This window comes from Onychomys torridus, chromosome 6 (genome assembly GCF_903995425.1).
Source record: "Onychomys torridus chromosome 6, mOncTor1.1, whole genome shotgun sequence".
Classification (NCBI taxonomy): Eukaryota; Metazoa; Chordata; class Mammalia; order Rodentia; family Cricetidae; genus Onychomys; species Onychomys torridus.
In genome coordinates this window covers 120,745,108-120,763,788 of record NC_050448.1, presented here as the reverse complement: position 1 = coordinate 120,763,788, position 18,681 = coordinate 120,745,108, and the positions used below count along the sequence as shown (strand labels likewise).

At 40.4% G+C, this 18,681-nt stretch overlaps 1 protein-coding gene and 1 long non-coding RNA gene across 5 annotated transcripts in view; one reads left to right on the top strand and one right to left on the bottom strand.

The window, feature by feature from the left end:
* Positions 1-3,611, top strand: part of LOC118585530 — a 36,714-nt gene extending 33,103 nt beyond the window's left edge. Inside the window, exon 3 of the long non-coding RNA XR_004945207.1 lies at positions 3,476-3,611. This is a non-coding gene — a long non-coding RNA (uncharacterized LOC118585530). The remainder of the gene's footprint in view (positions 1-3,475) is intronic.
* The window catches only part of Col24a1 (collagen type XXIV alpha 1 chain), a 259,667-nt gene that overhangs the window by 16,023 nt on the left and 224,963 nt on the right, over positions 1-18,681 (bottom strand). For all 4 annotated transcript variants that reach the window (XM_036190194.1, XM_036190198.1, XM_036190196.1 and 1 more), the window contains 5 exons: positions 18,395-18,457; positions 17,051-17,104; positions 14,202-14,237; positions 8,622-8,657; positions 8,479-8,505 (listed from right to left, as the gene is read on the bottom strand). In XM_036190194.1, the coding sequence (XP_036046087.1) occupies positions 8,479-8,505; positions 8,622-8,657; positions 14,202-14,237; positions 17,051-17,104; positions 18,395-18,457 (216 nt within the window). The remainder of the gene's footprint in view (positions 1-8,478; positions 8,506-8,621; positions 8,658-14,201; positions 14,238-17,050; positions 17,105-18,394; positions 18,458-18,681) is intronic.

The window sequence follows — 18,681 nt, the reverse complement described above, 5'->3', positions numbered from 1 at the left end:
GAAGAAGAATGAAACACAACCCCCCACATGTAATAAATTGCACACTGAAGAATAAATAACTGTAGCAATTTTTAACAGTTCTTTTCTTGGAAGGAAAGTAGAATAAAATACTGCTATCCCGAGGTAGTCACCGCAAGAACCCAATCTGATACTTTTGTGGTCTTAACAACAATTTCTGAAGTTGGAAAATGTACCATTAGTCCCAAAAGAAATAACAGACAAACTCAATCTGCTCCTGCACTTAATAAAAAGATATTTTAAGAGAAAAACTCAGGATAGCCATTTGTAACAGTCTTTTCATAATTTTAAAAAATGTCTTGGAAATGAAGAAGCCTGAGCTAGGGGAAAGCTCTGGAAATCACATCTGTGTAAGTGAGGTAAGCCTTCTGATTATCTCAGAAAGATTGTGATCCTAGGATACCTTATTTGCAGGCCCATAGGATAAAAGCTGCTTATCATCAGTTCATTCTCAAGTCATGGCTGGTAATTGGAAAAGCCATTTAAGATGGTGGAACAATCAATAAAGAACACTTTCCCCCTTGTCTTTACATGTGGTTTTCATATTGGAAAAGGTTTCACTCATTCTGCATACATGTATTTCCAAACACTATGAGAAGTATTGAAGAGAGAATGGTAAGCAAGGAAGAAAATTGTTCCAGTGGAGGTTAATGTTAGAGGGGACACAAGCATAGATCACCTGATCTAAAACCACATGATTATATACTGTTATATGTGCAATGGAAGAAAAGTGCATGGGGCTATGAGAGAAATCAGTGAGCCAAAACTGGGAAATGCAAGACATTGGTGAGGGAACATTCTCTTGTGGTAGTGATATCTGAGTGGAAATAAGTCAGAGGAGAATGGTTAGGGAAAGGGAGAAGAGCTTCCCAAGCATAAATAACAAGCCTAGATAAAGTCCATGAGATACAACCTGTTCAAGAAGCAGGAAAGGTTAGGCTAAGAACTTTTTCTGCAGATTAACCAATCCTATAGTCTGAGACACAGTCATGCTATGTAACTCAGGGTGTCTTTGAACTCACTATCCTCCTGCCTCGGCAACCCAATATGTGAAGGATGAAGAGGAGGGTGATTGATTAAGAGCTTAAAGGTCAGCCTAGGCCACACTGTGTTTTTGGTCATCCTGGGTTACCTAGCAAGATCCTGTCTCACAATGCCAAATGACTGGGATTAGGCTCCACAATCCTGCATTTTGATTGGTTGTAGTTTTCTGTAGTGATCTCCATCTGTTGCAAAGAGTGGTTTCTTTGATGAGGGTTAAAGAGTACACTTAGCTGTGAGTATAAGGACAGATGTTTGTAATTGTTGTTAGGGGTTATGCTGTTTAGTAGATTAGTGGCTGTAGAGTCTTCTCCAGTATTGATGACTTCACTAGCACTGAAGTAGTTAGCTAGGTTTCCCACACCAGGCATGGTCTCCTTCTTGTTGAGCAGGTCTTAAGTCTGGGGTTTGCAGATGAGATAACAGAAAAATTGTAAGGGCCAGAGGCTCAGGGAGTTGGCTGCGAAACTGTACATTCTAGTCATATCAGAAGCCAAACACATAAGGTCTCACTATCATGACTTCCCAAACACGAGCTGAACGAGGTTGACACCAGTGAACATGCCAAACTGGATGGAGAAGAGTCTATGAGGTTTCAACTCTACACAAAGAACTACAGACAAGCGAGGAAAGCTGAGAAGGGAGAGGTGGCTTTTCCTGGGGAAGAACTGGCAACAGGTTGTATAGTGCTAAATGGTCAGCCCTGCAAACATACACACAAGTAGCATTCTATGAATTAAACCTGTTTTATTTAGGAGTGTGTGTGTGTGTGTGTGTGTGTGTGTGTGTGTGTGTGTGTGTGTATGTACATGTAAGCATACAGTAATAATTAGTGTAAAAAGAGATCATGAATAGGAAGGGGCGTGGGGAGGGGTATATGGGAGAGTTGGAGGGAGGAAAAAGAAAAAGAGAAATGTTCTAATTATATTATAATCTTAAAAATAAAAACCAAACCAAACCCAACCCAGAAAAGGAGTGCTTAATGGGAAGTGGGCAGGTGTTATGGAACCCATGATAGCTGTTTCTCAAAAGTTTAAATATAGGATTGCTCTGTGATTCAACAATTTCATTAACAGCTATGCAGCCAAATGCATTGAAAACTGGGCTTCAGATATTTATGTATCTGTGTCCATGGTGTTATTATTTGAAGTGTCTAAAAGATGTGTGCAATGTAAGCATTCATCTGGATAAACCAAATGTGTTGTGTATATTTAATGGAATATTAGGAGTAAACATAATTAAATCTGACAGATGCTTGTAACATGGTGAAAGTCAAGTTATGTTAAGGGAGTAACTCAGTCACAGTAGGGCAGCTATTGCATGATTAACTCATGTAAAATACCTACATTAGTCAAGTTCATTAAGATGTAGGGGCAGCCAGGGGCTCGAGAGAAGGAAAACTGGGAGTTAGTTGTTTAGCAGACACAGCCTCAGTTTGGGAAGGAGAAAAGGGCTCTGGAAATGGGAGGTGACACTGGTTCCAAGATTGTAGCTATTACTAATGCAAGAAGTGCGTTTATATGTGCCTAAGGTGGCAAAAGCCATGTTGTATATGTGGTACCCAAATGAAAAATACTATGTAAATATGCTGATTAGCCAGCAGAGTTTGGGTTTGGAATGTCTCCCAGAGGCCCACATGTGGAAGACATGGTCACCAGTCTATGGCGCTGATGGATGTGGTGGAACCTTCAGGACATGAGCTCTCATACAATGAAGCTAGGTCATTAGGAGTGTGACTTTAAAGCAGGTTTGGGATGTCAGCCTCCGACTTGCACTTGGTTACACTCTGATGATCTGTGATGTCATAGGCCCAAAGCAATGTAGCCAAGTGGCTACTCACAGAACCTCAGAAACTTTGAGTCAAAATAAACCTTCACTCCTTCAAGTTGTTTTGTTTATGTGCTTTGTCACAGTGAGTGATGGAAGGAAAGCTAATTCCATCTCACCTTTGGGGATTGGTCCTATGTCTATTCTACATGTGTTAAAATGATAGGTATATTGACAGGACATTTGTAGTAATTGTATTTACAAAAGATTGGAAACAATTTAAATGTTCATCAACAGAAGATTGAATAAAGAATCACAAGATATTCCTAAATGAAATGACTGGTTCATCTTCTTTGAGTATGTGTGAGTGAAGAACTCATGAGGACCAGTAGAGGCTGGTACTTAACTAATGCAAAAGCACCCACAATCTTAATCATGGCTCGTGCAAATGGCAGCTCAATGAGAAAGGCAATTACCTTTTGGAACAGACATTAGAAAACAAAGACATTCCATAGGACTTAGTTCTCATGACTTTTCTTTGCATTCTTCATATTTCTACAATCCCTAGACTATTCCCAAAGCCCAGTCTACCCTTTGGCACAGATTAGGAATTCAGAATGCTAACTTTGTTATTTTTTCTCATTTGTAGACCCAGACAGATTGAATTAAGAGGATTTTGAGGAAGTCATTCCGTAACAGCACAGTGTCCGAATCTGAGCCCAGAACTTTCATTTGGAGCTGGGTGTGGCGGCAGACACTGTAATCCCAGTACTCAGGATTATGAGCTCAAGGTGAGCCTGGGACAGTGTTTCCAAACAAAGTGACAGAAAAAAGCTCTAAGTTCAGTTAAAGGATAAAAAAAAAGAAAAAGAAAAAGAAAAAAGAAACAGCTTTTTTTTTTAAAATGTACTCTAGTTTAAAAGAACATAATATAACAAGAAAATCACTTAATGTTTTAAACATAGGCATAAAACCACCCATATCTGAGTATAAAGCTGTCATTAAATGCAGGAGCAGGGTCCAGAATGAAACAAAACAAAGTGGCTTCCTCGTGTAGTAGTTAGACAGAGAGAGAGAGAGAGAGAGAGATTATCATGTGAAAATCACCTAACCCATTTTTTACAGTCAAGCATATACAGGAGGAAACAGAACAAGGGGGAGCAGACTGGTAACTAGCGACCTCACAGTCTCCATGACAGGAGCTAGATGCATTTCATTACACTGTGCCAGGATATAACCCTCCCAGCTCTCTCCCGTGTTCCCGTGAGGGGCACACAGATCCAACCTGGGCACTCCAGGGTTGGGGGATTGTTGCTTTTTGGAGTTCTGAAGTCTCAAGGTGACTTTGAAGGATTAGGAACTAGTTTAAGGCCCTGACGCCCTCTGGTAGAAGCGCTTCTGGCCTTGAAGCCAGGACCTCTCTGCCAACTCTCAGCTTACCTCCCCAGGACTCACAGTTGATTCATGAACTAAGAGAGATCAGCTGAAATCCCCTGTCACAGTCACTGAGTCTTATTGATTATTGTCTACACATCACCCCCCACACACACACACGGAAAACACACACACACACACACACACACACACACACACACACACACACACACGGAACACACGTGCATGCATGCACACCCACAGCCACACCCACATTCCTATCCTGCTCTTCCTTTACCATGTGAACAGCTGTCTCTAGCTTCCTGGGGTATATCTCTTTATTGCTTTCTAAGTATCACGCCACAGACATGTGGGTCTAGTCCATACCAGATCCTCCTCATCATCAATGCATACTTCCTTTCTGGTCATGTTAGCTTTTTACTGTACTGCAGGACTGTGAGTTGATTTTAACTCCATGGGCCTTGGATGGAGGTGGGGTGGGGTTGGGGAGGCTGGGTCAGAGTGTCTCAAACTTCTTCCATCTTGCCCCACAGTAAGAAACTTTTTACAACGGGACAAGGTTCATACAAAAACATAATTGACAAATGGTTTTGTAAAACCGTTTCATACTCACTAGTAATGATGTGCTGAGTTTTTTTTAATGGTTGATTTTTATTGAGTTAAGATTCATGTAACATGAAATTTACCAGTTTTCTCATTTTAGAACCCAGAGCATTAGATTAGTAATGTACAAGCATCACTAGTAATTTCAGAAAAAAACCATGCCCATTACATTAGTCACTCCTGCTCCTAATATGTAGAGTATATATCATGTGTAATGTATACAATATATAAAATATAATGTATAACATATATATATATATATGGGGGTATATAGGATGTGTACATGTAGTGTATACATGTGTTCACAGTCACTTCTCTCCATATGTGTGTGTGTAATGTATGCATGTGTTCACACAGTCACTTCTTCCCACATGTGTGTGTGTAGCATCTGTGTGTGTAGTGTGTGCACACACACATATGATGTGTGAGGGCAGGAGGAAGATGTTGATAGTCTTCCTCTAAATAATCTTACTTTTTGAGACAGGGTCTCTCACTGAACCTGAGGCTTGACATCTTGTCTAGGCCGGCTCCCTGCCCAGAGAGCTTCCAGCATCTGCACATCTCTGCCCTTCCAATGCTGGGTTACAGGTGCAGGTATCCATGTCTAGCTTTTAACATGGGGGCTGGGGATTTGAACTCAGGTCTTCTTCTTTCACAGTATGCACTGTCACCCACTGAGCCATTTCCCCAGATCTACTTCCTATATGTTTTCTTACAAAAGAATGTCATAGAGGCTCACTAAATTGGTCTCATCTTCCACTGAATAATGAATCCAATTTGCACTCTGAAATAAGTAACATACACCACACACACTAATGATACATATATATACAGAGAGAAGTGACTGTGTGAACATATACATACACTACATGCACACATCCCATATACCTACCTACACACACACACACACACACACACACACACACACACACACACACACACACTACATATTAGGAACAGGAGTGACTACTGTAATGGGCATGTTGTTTTTTCAGGGTGATAAAATTTTCTGAAATTACTAGTGATGCTTGTACATTACTAATCTAATGCTCTAGGTTCTAAAATGAGAAAACTGGTAAATTTCATGTTATATGAATCTTAACTCAATAAAAATCAACCATTAAAAAAACCTCAGCACATCATTACTAGTGAGCATGAAATGGTTTTACAAAACCATTTGTCAGTTATGTTTTTGTGTCAACTTTGTCATGATGTAAAAGTTACTGAATAATTACTGAGAGAACTTCTAATCCTTTGTTTTGTTTCTGAGATAGGGTCACACTATGTTGCCTAGCTGACCATCTTTTTTGAATTTGCCATCTTTTGCTTCCATGGGATCATGCACATGTCACTGTGCTTGCTGGGGTGTCTGCTTCTCACTCTGTCCTCTTTCTTTCTTTCTTTTATTATTATTATTATATTTGTGTTTTAATTTTACACATCAGCCATGGGTTCCCCTGTCCTCCCCCCTCCCACCCCACCCCCTCCTTCCTTCCATTCCCTCCCCTCCATTCCCATCTCCTCCAGGGCCAAGACTTCCCTGGGGATTCATTTAAACCTGGTGGATTCAGTACAGGCAGGTCCAGTCCCCTCCTTGCAGGCTGAGCAAAGTGTCCCTGTGTAAGCCCAAGGTTCCAAACAGCCAGCTCATGCACTAAGGACAGGTCCTGGTCCCACAGCCTGGGTGCCTCCCAAACAGTTCAAGCTATTCAATTGTTTCTCTCTGTCCTCTTATCTTCTCCAAGTGAAACCCTTTCCTTAGAGGATGCAAGAAGCCTGACATATGAGTATGTGTGTGTGTGTGTGTGTGTGCGTGTGTGTGCACGTATACATGGCACATCTATTCAACAAATACTTATTAAGGACTTGATTAGGAAATAGACATAAAAGTAAGTGTGGATGAAAAAGGGAGAGCTATTAATTCTATCTCAGGATGCAATAAGGAGACAGGATTATGAATATTTCAAGGAGGCTATAACCATTGTCATTTAGACTTCTGCTGCGTTTATAATGCTAGACTTTTTAACATCCCTGCATTGGCCTCTGCAAACTGTGTGAAAAAATTTGCTTTCACATCTGACAAGAATAAGGAAGACAGGGAAGAGAAAGAGAACAAAGAAGGAACCAATCAGGCTAACACCACAGAGCACCTCTTCTTTATCAAGCACAGGTACTTGCTTGATATTTTCTCTACAGCTTTCCAGTTTGCCATTAATTTTGTGATTCTTCAGAACTGATTTTGTCTCAGGATGACAGCTACATTTTCTCAAAACTGTCACAAGGTGGGGGGCAACGGACAGGGACAGAAGACAACTTATAGTCCAGGCATTGCAAGGACAGAGAGGCAGGGTGTGAATGAAAGACATGTGACATTGCTGGAAAATCTGTCCCAGCCACAAAGCAGAACTGAGGGAAGTACAGAGCTCCCAGTCTGCCGAGAGGGAGCTCCGTGGACAGCCACCCAGAACTATCGTGAGCTAAACGGCACACGAACAGCATGTGCAAATAATTATGGCTTGGAAAGCTGAGGTTGACCATTGCTTGGAGCCATTAGTGGATGTCAACTGGGAAGGAAAGGTGATCACTCGCCACTGTATGGGAGCAGGAGACTGATGGAACGAGGGATGGCTGAGACTGGGGGTATAGGGAGACTCCCCATAAGAAGCATGAAGTCTTAGAATATGACAGTAGATAAGAAGAGAAACTAAACTTAGAATATTGGAATGTCAGAGATAATAGCCAGAGAAACAGAAATGTTATTTTAAAATGAGCGTAGCATGTTTTAGGCTGTGGTAGTTAGATCAAAAGCAAACACATGAGACATCTGATGGCTTTTCCATACTAGCAACTGGCAAAGATTCATGTAAAACCTAAGAAGAGAAGAACTCTAGTTCAAAAAAAAAAAAAAAAAAGATTTAAAAGAAAGAGCCAGGTCCCAGAAACAAGAAGAAACTGAGTACCTATCATGTATCATCCTCTCTGCTGGAGGCTTTCCTACTGTTCAATGTTCAAAATGAACCAAAAGCAGGAAATACAATTTCTCTTTTTTAGATAAGAAATATAAGGCTTGGGTTTTGAGTTCTCATAGTTGGGCTGGCTTAGCAAAAAGAACTAAGGTATACCAAAAGGGTGTTCAAAGTTTAAAGTTCACATGATGGGGGTGGAGAGGTAGCTCAGTGGGTAAGAGCACTTGCCAGTCAAGCATAAGGACCTACATTAGCCACAGTACCCGCATTAAAATTCGGGTGTGCTTGAGCAAGCTTGCAAACACCAGCTGTGGTGACAGGTAGTGCTGGTTACCAGTCTACTTCCAGTGAGAGAACCTGTCTCAAAGGAATAAGATGGATGATAGCACAAGGAGAGTTGACATCCTTCTTTGGCACACACACACACACACACACACACACACACACACACACACACCACACCACACATACATACAACACACATACAATATTCACATACAACACACACACACACATACAATAATACATACATGCATACAACACACATGCAACACATATACATACCACACAGACACACATATATACAACCCACACCCCCTCCCACAAACACACTCACACACCCATAACCTCCTACCACAGAGTTGATATGCCGAGACAAAACAGAATGAAACCAACCAAGATAACTTACTCTTGGACCAGGTGCTCCAGGTGGACCCTGTAACATAACCAAAACCAAGATGAAACAATTCAAAACCCAGATGGTAAATATCTCAAAACCAGGCAACTGAATATTAGTCAACGGCAAACAGATATAAACATAAATGAACTCACAGGAGGTCCTGGTTGACCCCTTGGTCCTTGGGGACCCTAAACGACAGGGAGAGAAAGCACAATGTGTAGATAATTTGCTTTGGGTTTGATATTAACCAATATCCCACTTCTGCCATTGCCTATTGATGTTGTGAAGATCACATGATTCACAATTGTTTCCATATTTAGAAACTCTTGCTTTAACTGTGACCCACAATTCTGAACAACCTGGAAATTTAATTTTTGTAGGAGAGGGAACTGCTTTCTTGTTTTAACAAATTAAATAAATTGCAATGTAAAAATCTTAATACAGCCTAAGCTATTTTTTAAATATATATAATTTATTTATTTGTATTTTATGTACATTGGTGTTTTACCTGCATGTATGTCTGTGTGAGGGTGTCAGATCCCCTAAAACAGGAGTTACAGACAGTTGTGAGCTGCCATGTGGGTGCTGGGAATTGAACCTGGGTCCTCCGGAAGAGTAGCCAGTGCTCTTAACCACTGAGTCATGGCTCCAGCCCCATCCTAAGCTACTTCTATTAGCACCACCTAATCAGAAAATCTAGAAACTTCATTGTTTTTATATTTTTTCCATCATCTGTAAACTGTATCCCTCTAAACACTGCTAAAATGCTACATTTTCAATGTAAATCACTTATTATGGCTTAATGCTTGCATCCCCCAACCACTGAATAATGTCCTAATTTTTAGCCTGCAATGGGGCTTTTGAAATGTAATTGGGTCACAAGAGTAGACTCTCTAAAGAGATTAATGCCATTATGAAAAGAAGCAGCCATGATCCGCTCTCCTCTGTTCCAGGATAAGGGTAGACACTGGCATTCTGTATGTCAGGAATAGATCAGTCTGTCTATCACACTCACGCCATTCTTCTTAGAAGCTGGAACCAATCACTCCATTAGTCATGTGGCCTCTCATTCAGAGGTGAAGCATAACCTTCGTAGTTATGGCTCACCATCCACACTGAGCTCCTTCTGTGTGCTGTATATATTTCCATGTCACACATCAGAAAACGGAACAACTGAGTAACCAGCCAATGAAGAGCAGAGGTAGTAGTAACAAGACCGAAGTCAGCCAAATACAGAAGTGAAGTCCTTAGACACCTCATCCTGCTGCCTCCTCTTCAAGGCAAGCTCTTTATCAACACATCCTACACACCTTCTATAGCCAGCTACTTGCACATCTCTAAACTCTCTTTCCTTACCCCCCTTCTTGTTCTTCTTTCTCCTGTCTTCCTTCCCTTCACTCCTTTCCTCCTACAGATTTTCTCTCTGGAGCACAACCAACTTCAGACTCCCACTTCTCTTGTGCCAGCCTCCTGAGTACAGGAACTATAGGCCTGTACCATCATGCCTGGCATCCCGAGTTCTTTCATAAATGCACACGCTCCAGCCTACCCATCTATCTACTGAAGGCTCATTTCTCCCTCAATACTACTTTAAAATCCTGTATCCGCTGCAACTACCTGTCATCACCACTTCCTTCCTCCTCAACTAATTACTTCTTTTTTTCTCCTTTCCATAGAACACAGCACTGTGAAAAGTACCTAAGGGTTGATAAAATGTCTGCTGCTTTTTAATTTTCTGGGACAAGAATACTTCCTAATACGCACTAGAGCCTCCATAATTCTTACTACATAATTGAACAATGTTAAAAATTAATTTAGAAAGTAAGAAGTTCACGAAGATGCCAAAATTATGCTGACATTTTCCAACATGAATCAGCAGCAATCATGGTTCATTTCTTACACATCTGCTCAAAGTTAACTTATTTGAGGTGAATTGAAAGTTAACATCACATTGAGTCAAACTCAGATTATGGTTAGAAGATGGCAAAAAGAAGACTTCATCTCCAGCTGGTTTCAAATATTGTTGATGCTGGAACTGGCTTCTTAGTCAGGACCCTTTGTCACTAAGGTTGTTAACCCAGGTTCTGTTGTGACAGCTAGAACAAATAACATGTAGTTACTTAAGTAGGCTAGAGAACACTCACACTGTGCCTGATAGACATTTCATAGTTTGCATAATCTGTGCTTAAAATTGTAATCAGAGAATGTACAAAAGTTGTCCTCAGAAGCTGCCTGCTAAGTTGCAGGAATGCCATTATTAGTGATAGTCTAATTTCAAATTATGCAGAGGTTAGAGCGAATTTGATCCATTCTGAATCAACACTGCAAAAATAATAAACAGCTGTGTGATTGAACCACTGAGCATGTTTCTGACATTTAATAAAATCTCTTTGATGGTTCAATACAAAACATCTATCCTATATTTGACTCTGAAAGAGGAATGTACCATAGAAAAATGAACAAATTCTTCCTACTGCTGACACTACCAAATTCATTTCAGTTTGTTCCTCAGAGCAAATCAGTTCACCACAAATATGATCCAATGAAATACTTAACTTGCAACACAACAGGGCAGGGTAACCCTACTGCAACAATGGCATGAGACAGGACAGCTAACCAAATAGAACAAACTGTGATTCCAACCACATAACGTGTGTGTTATTAGTCCCCTTATTCTTTAGCTAATGTGACTAAGAAAGCCATCCACTTTCTATCTGCTACATGGAGCCCTTTGTAGAAAAACTATCATTGTCCTAAGGGGAACCATATTCGTGGAGATGGTTGTGGTAGTGGGTTGGGTGGCTATAGAGAAACCATTCTCTTTAAAGCATGCCTAGTACTCTTTGTTTCATTCTAGAATTTAAACAAGTTCTTAAACAGTATCACAGCTTATCATTTGATTTAAGAAAACTATTAAGTGTGTGACCTTGAATCTGAATATGTGGTCTTTTCTTTTTTTCTCTTTGAGACAGGATTTCTGTGTAACAACTCTGGCTGTTCTAGAACTTGCTTTGTAGACCAGGCTGGCCTCAAACTCACAGAATCTGTCTGCCTCTGCCTCTGCCTCTGCCTCCTGAGTGCTGGGATTAAAGGCGCGTGCTGCCATCTGCCTTGGTCTTTTTTATTATGCAAGTCTTATTTCATTTCCTTTATGTAAATACATTGTCATTTACCTCCTGAGTTCTCTTTGGCCGGTTCAGTCTTCGAGTGATCTTTCTATTTAAACATTGAGGACTTCTAGTCCAGGACGTCTAGTCCTTGTTTTCTGTCACTGGTCTGTCTCCCTTGCCCAGCTGTGAAAACTGAAGAATGTATCTAGTCTTTGGGGATAAGAGGCAGACGACTTCTCCCAAGAACCACTAAGGCTTGAAGGGCTTAATTTTGAGTTTCACAATATTAAATAATATTTATTAGACAGCAACATTAGGATGGAATTGGTAAGTTAGAAGGCTTAAAATGTGACCTCCAAGTTAGGAATCTGATCTCCAAGCTGCCCGTGAGTGGCTGGTTACTCCCTCTGTAGACCCAGCTGGTCCCCAACCTTTAGTTTTTTGAGAGGTTCTGTGATTTATGAAAAGACATTGTTTGAGGATGGGAGACTTAGGTTCTAATCTTGTCTTTGTAAGTTATTATATGTTCTTGGGTGCACCCCTATAGATTCAGGTCACAGAGATCTCATCTGAAAAAATAGCAGGCTCAGTGAGAGAGAGGGTTTGAAAGAAAATGGCCTCCAAAGGGAGTGGCACTACTAGAAGGGTGGCCTTCTTGGAGGAAGTGTGTCACTAGGGGGCGGGCTTTGAGGTCTCCTATGCTTAAGTTACATCCAGTGTTACAGTTCACCGTTCTTGCCTGCAAATCAAGATGTAGATCTCTTAGCCCCTTCTCCAGTACCATGTCTGCTTGCATGCTACCTTATCTCACCATGAGGATAACGGACTGAACCTCTGAAACTGTAAGCCAGCCCCAATTAAATGTTTTCCTTTATAAGAGTTGCCGTGGTCATGGCCTCTCTTCACAGCAATAAAAACCATAACAAAGACAGTAAGGATGGTTTCTATGGCCCTCTTGAGAACTTAGTTTTCAGGTGGAAGATCAAACACAGTGGAGAGTGCTTGTCTAGCATGCTGAAGGCTCTAGTTAAGGTTCTAAGTTTGAACATATGCACATACAAATATACACACACAAATACACACATATACACAGACTCGAGAAAAGGAGAGAGAGAGAGAGAGAGAGAGAGAGAGAGAGAGAGAGAGAGAGAAAGGATATGAGAATTGCAGTTTTCAAGTCATTTAAAAAATAATTCATCTTTTTTTAATGGGAGGGGTTACAACCATGAATATAAGTTAAAGGTTTCAATGTTGAAGTTTCTAGGACTATAAGGGAATTTGTAGTCGAATCAAATGAGCTGATTTATTTTTCATTTGAATGAATTATACTATCTAGGAATGAAATATACACCCATGTATTTTAAATTCTTAACTTTAAAATTTAGGATGTTTTCTCATACTTAATTTTTTTCTTATTCTGTAAGCCAGATTGGAGGCAATAATCCTGACACTCAAAAGCTGTAAAGCCATGTTAGAGTAGTTGAGAAAAATGTCAGTGGAATTCTTCAACTTTATACTGATTTTTATCTTATCATAACATACTATAAAAATGAAGCAGCTTCTCTAAAATTTACGGTGAATTGCTCTCTTTGCATTTTTTCCTACTTCTGTGGCTTTCAAGTTGTTTCAAGTTGTGATGTTCTGTCAAAATCAGAGATAATAGAATGTTATTTTTGGTGTAAGCTAATATTTTATTTTAAAAATACGTGTATTCTATTATTTCTGACAAATGCTCCTTAAATTTCTCCTCAAATTAATTGTGTCCTAAAAGTGTTTTGGAATCCCAGGGAAGTCAGCAATTCTTTTAAAAATCAATTTACAAGAAACACAATTTGAAGTTGGGGGAAAAGGGAAAGGCAATTTCCTACATATTACCTGTGATCAGGTTTCGGATGCCCTAATCTGGAGCTGTTTAGAAAATGTATATGTGAGTCCTGGGCTTTAAAAATAAAACCCATAGGCAGCCAGACAAGGACCCAGTATAGAATAGAGAAGAAAATATCTCTTCCACGGATGTCCAGAAATGGCGCCCTACTTGGAAAGGACTCATTTCTAATTCCAATTCTAAAGTCTATGAAGTTAAGGTGCAGGAAGTGTGAAGGTCCTCCAGCAAGACATTCAAACGTATGATGAAGGCAAAGTGTCTCCATGGTGATAGCTGAGCAGTGATGGAGATACTGTGATAAAGCAGATGACAGGCGCTCCTGGGTGACAGGAAGGCTTATTCCAAAGAACAGAAGGAAGTGAGAGCCACTAGCTTTGATTCTTCCTTACAGCCTCCCTTGTTGGCTAGATATAGCATGTGTGCCTAATGAGACCTGGCAGGGCTCTTGCTTGGGCACCCGTGTCTTTCCTGCCCTACGAAGCAAACACTCTACTGTACACAGCAATCTGGGGAGAATATGATTGGCAGGTCCTTAAACACATTTAGGGCTTATCAGATTCCACTGGAATGTACCATATAGGTTATTTCTACTTCTTGACTACTATAATTTGATTTTGAGTCCACAAGCATCAGAGGCATGATCGGGAGCAAATCTAACACAGTCTTTGATTCTGGAGATTATTGCCCAGAGATAGGGCCTGCTGTAATCACAGATTTCACTATTCAGTTAAACTTACAGTTTCACCTCTAAAGCCCTTTTCACCTCTGGGTCCCTAAAAGAGAGGGGAAAAAGATGTTAGTTGAGTGCCACGGGCCGTCCTGTCTTTGATGCAGCAGAGGCAGCTGTACTCAGAAACATGCCAGTTTATATCCTGTCTTACGGTCTAGGAAGATCGTTAATTCATACACAGTCTCGATGTCCCGAGCAACGAAAGCCCCCCTCCCCCAACAAAAAACGAAACAACCCACACTGGTGGATTATGCTCTGCTCACCAGTCCAAGTTCCACCTTGCAGTGAGACCGGAACAACAGGACTCTGACTCACATAGGATAGTCAAAACAGTCATCTGACAACCATTCACAAAAGAATTTGGAAAGGAAATCCTTTCAGTTTCTAAGTTCCCATCTTGTCTCTCTTTGCTTTCAAAATCCCTGTTTCCAAAGCGATTTCCTTGTTCTTGTTCATTTTCACTTCCGGCTACCCTTTTAATTTTACTTATCACAGTGCATTGTGGGTCACATGTGAAGTCAGAGGACTACCCTCGGGAGTGAGTTCTTTTCTTCTTTGTGGGATCTGGGGACTGAACTCAGGTTGTTGGGCCTCACTTGGAAAGCACTATTAGCTGCTCCATACTAGCTTTTAAAATTGTTTTTGGGAATAATTTTTCCAACTCAAATCTAAGAATTCAATTTTAAAGTATGTTTTTAAAAATTCTTTTAGACTTCTAGTCTCATTTAGATCTCCCCAATCTGTAAGCCACACCTTAGCTTTCTAGATCATTTTAAAAATGATTTTTCTGTTCTGTTGTTTACACGAACTTCATCTTGTGTTTAAAAAATAGAGAAATGGGATGACAATGTCTTTTCAACACTAACAGTGTCCCAAATAATTCATCTTCCTTCCCTGCCACCAGTGTGGGAATAGCCATGTGGCCAAATGCTAGTCAGTTAAACACCAGAAATACTTGATACTCCAGGGTGCTTCTGAGCAATTGTAGGTGCCTAAATTAAAAACCTAACCAAAACCGAAGTCCTTCACCCTAACTACTGTACTTGCCATAGTGAGTTTGGTTCAGCATTCCCACGACTTGCAGCATTTTTTTTCTTTTTTGGTAAGTTTTTGTGCATCACAATATGCCGGCATATCTAATTCTGCCTCTCGTCTGTTCCACTGATCAGCTTCTTTCTTTTTCCTACCATGCATTCCATTACCATAACTTGACGCTCTCAATGTTGTTTCCAATCTGGAAGAGAAACCCACCATTGCCTCTACCCTCCCTATTTTCCCTCACAATATTTGTGCGTGTGTGCTTCTCAGATGCTTAGTTCTTATAATGGACTTTTCTTCTCAGAATGGAAAAAATGGAATATGGAAAAAATTTGAAAAGAAATTTGATGTGCATGGTGAATAGCATAATGACCTTTCACAACTATTGTATAAATAAAACACAGTGAGATATTTTAATTGAGACATTTCTTTATCACATTTTCCTTGACCAATAATATTTCACATTTTTGATAGAGGGGAACAATCATTCCTTAATCAGAACAGCATGTGCTGAAGAACCACCCACTCAACTATGAGAACTCTCCCACCTACAGTTTTATGTAGTTCTGAGTAGCAAATGTTGGAAGCCAAGAGAATGAGTTACACATTTTATTTCTTTTGAATAAACTCCAGTAACTTTTGCAGTGAATTCTCTAAATTTATCAAAGATAAGAGTTTTCCTTAACACTTGAAACATTCCATTTTCAATTTTAAATATGTCTACTTTATATAATACTTTCAAATGCTTCAAAGTATGGGTGACTCAAAGGGAATGAGTCTTGGTTTCCCCAGTCTTGATTTGACACAATTGTGTCCCTTTGAATACAAGTTATCAGTTCTGCTATAGCCCCCCCCCCCCCCTGTTTCAGTCACTGTCTTATTTCTTGGTTGCTTTACAGACAAATTTCTTACAGGTCTGGCAACATGCTGACTGTATGCCCACCCCAGACCCAGATGGGACAGATGGAGACATGAGCGGTGTGACTCCCTGGGTCCTTTTCTTTGACTAGATGAACCTCTATACATTTTATCTATTGAGTAGAAATAATGCCTGCTTCAACCATTGGTTGTAACAATTTGAGGAATGCTATAATAGGAAATGAAGCAAGACAAAAGCCATAGAGGTTACAAAAGGAATTTTTGAGAAGTTACCATTGCACATTTCAAAGTCTTCTTGGAGAGCACACTGACCACTCCTTGAGACCATCAAGCCTAACCACACACTATCCTGGTTTTGTTGCTCATTTACCAACGTCTTTCTCTGTTCACAAGTGGGTGCTTCTAAAGACTCAGACCTTGGCTATCAGAACTCCTGCAGCTTACCTTGGAACTGGACCCAGTTTTACAGCACCAGTGACTGCTTCTATGTTTACTACTCTCCCTGGTGGAGTCCAGTTCTCTTTTCTCAAGCTTGAAGTGCCTCCATCACCCAAACCTTCTGTTACCCCATGACCCTTAAGAATAGCCTTCCAGAAGAAAATGGGCATCTTCTTTTAAACCTTGGTTTCTCAAATACCCAGGCTGATTCTTTATGGGGTATTCTAGAATTAGGATTTTTTTTTTTGAGACAGGTCAAGGAAAATGTGATAAAGAAATGCCTCAATTAAAATATCCGGGTAGTTTTTGTGCCTGTCCTGGAACTCGCTCTGTAGACCAGGTTGGCCTCGAACTCACAGAGATCCGCCTGGCTCTGCCTCCCAAGTGCTGGGATTAAAGGCGTGGGCCACCACCGCCAGGCTAGAATTAGGAATTTTAAAAGAGGGTTAACAACACCAGCAGCAGCAAAAGAATACAAGAGCTATGTTGTAACAAACTTACAGTTCCACCGGTTGGGCCTATTATACCTTCTCTGCCGGGAAGGCCAGTGTTTCCCTGTTGGTGTAGAGAAAACATTGGGTCTCACTCTAAGAAAAGGTCAGTCTCATTCTCCAAATAATTAAAAAAGAGAAGAAAAACCTAGAAAGCTTGTGCTATGGTAAAATAGCGTTCTCTAAAGAGTTTTTGTTGTAACACATTCTAGTATTAGCATACACTACAGTAATTTTGACAGTATGTGACACAATTGTATATACTGCTGTAGTTTCCTACCAAGGCAGCTGTAACTTGTTATTTCTAACCAATACAAATCAAAATAAAATGTTCATGTGGTGAGAAGTCCAAGGATGTATTTTGTATGCAGAGCATCACATAACAAATGCAATGGCTTTATGCAGGGTATGGAAAAATGAACACATTTTTAAATGAGTTATGTACAGATGATGAAGGGACAGGGGCCTGAGTTCCAGGAAGCATGGCAGAAAGAGCATGGGCAGGCCAGTTTAAGACTCTAATCCCATTCACTACTTTGAGCAAGACCGTGGTTGGGGCTGCAAAGCTCTTCAGGAGTCTTTCCTGCCGCATTTGAACTGTTCCCTTCTTCCTCTCTCCTGTCCGCCCAAGCCCTAGCCCAGCAGCTGCTGTGAACCCCGAGTTGCTATGACAACAACCAGATCACTGTTTGCAGTTTGGTTGTTTTGTTTCATTTCCATTTTATAGGCCATCCCTCATTATGACAGCATGATTAATAAGAAATATAACAAAGCAGGACTAACACAGGCCAGGTCGGAGGCTGGCTCATTTACATCCTCTACATCCTGCAGCTCCAGGCACTAAACTGCTAAATGATGTTCGCTAGCCTTTGATTCTAGGAACACTTTCAGCAATTTGCACCACTCTCTTGGGACACCTGATCCTGAGCAGAAAATACTCAGCTTTGGGAAAGAGCTGTCTTTCCCAAATGTGGCCTTAAGAATCCTGGTCAGAGGCAAGCCTCCTCCAGGTGGGTGGTGTTCGGACTCTGGCTGTATCAATGTACATGACACAAAACTGCTTTGTGTTTTTGATGCTGTGTTAACAGACATGCTCTCCATTCTTCACAGCTAATCTGATGGGTTTTTTTTGTTTTGTTTTGTTTTTAATCAAGAACTGAGAAGTGTGCATGGTTTATTATGGTATTTTACTTAAATAATTTATGAGCTATAAAAGGTTGGAGCTTGCATGGGCTATTATGAGTTTCCATCTTAAAAATCACTTTCTTAACTTATTAATATGAGGTATATTAATTTAAAGTCCTACAATAAGCAAAGAAGCGGAGGTCTTGGGTGACAGGATGACTCTACTTACTCTCTGCCCAATGGGACCTTTAGGGCCTACAATTCCAACAATTCCAGCATCCCCCTCTGGACCCTAGAGATACAATAAAAAACAGAAAGCCTACTTTAACCTTCTACAAATATCTTACAAATGAAGAGTCTCATACCAATCTAGAAAGAGTTATCAAAAATACTTCTTAAAAATGGGAGCAAAAGACAATTATATAAGATAATCAATGGGACATATAATTATAGAAATTTTGTTTTATCAAGTGTGTATGTGATATATATATACAGACAGGGAGCACATGTGTGGGG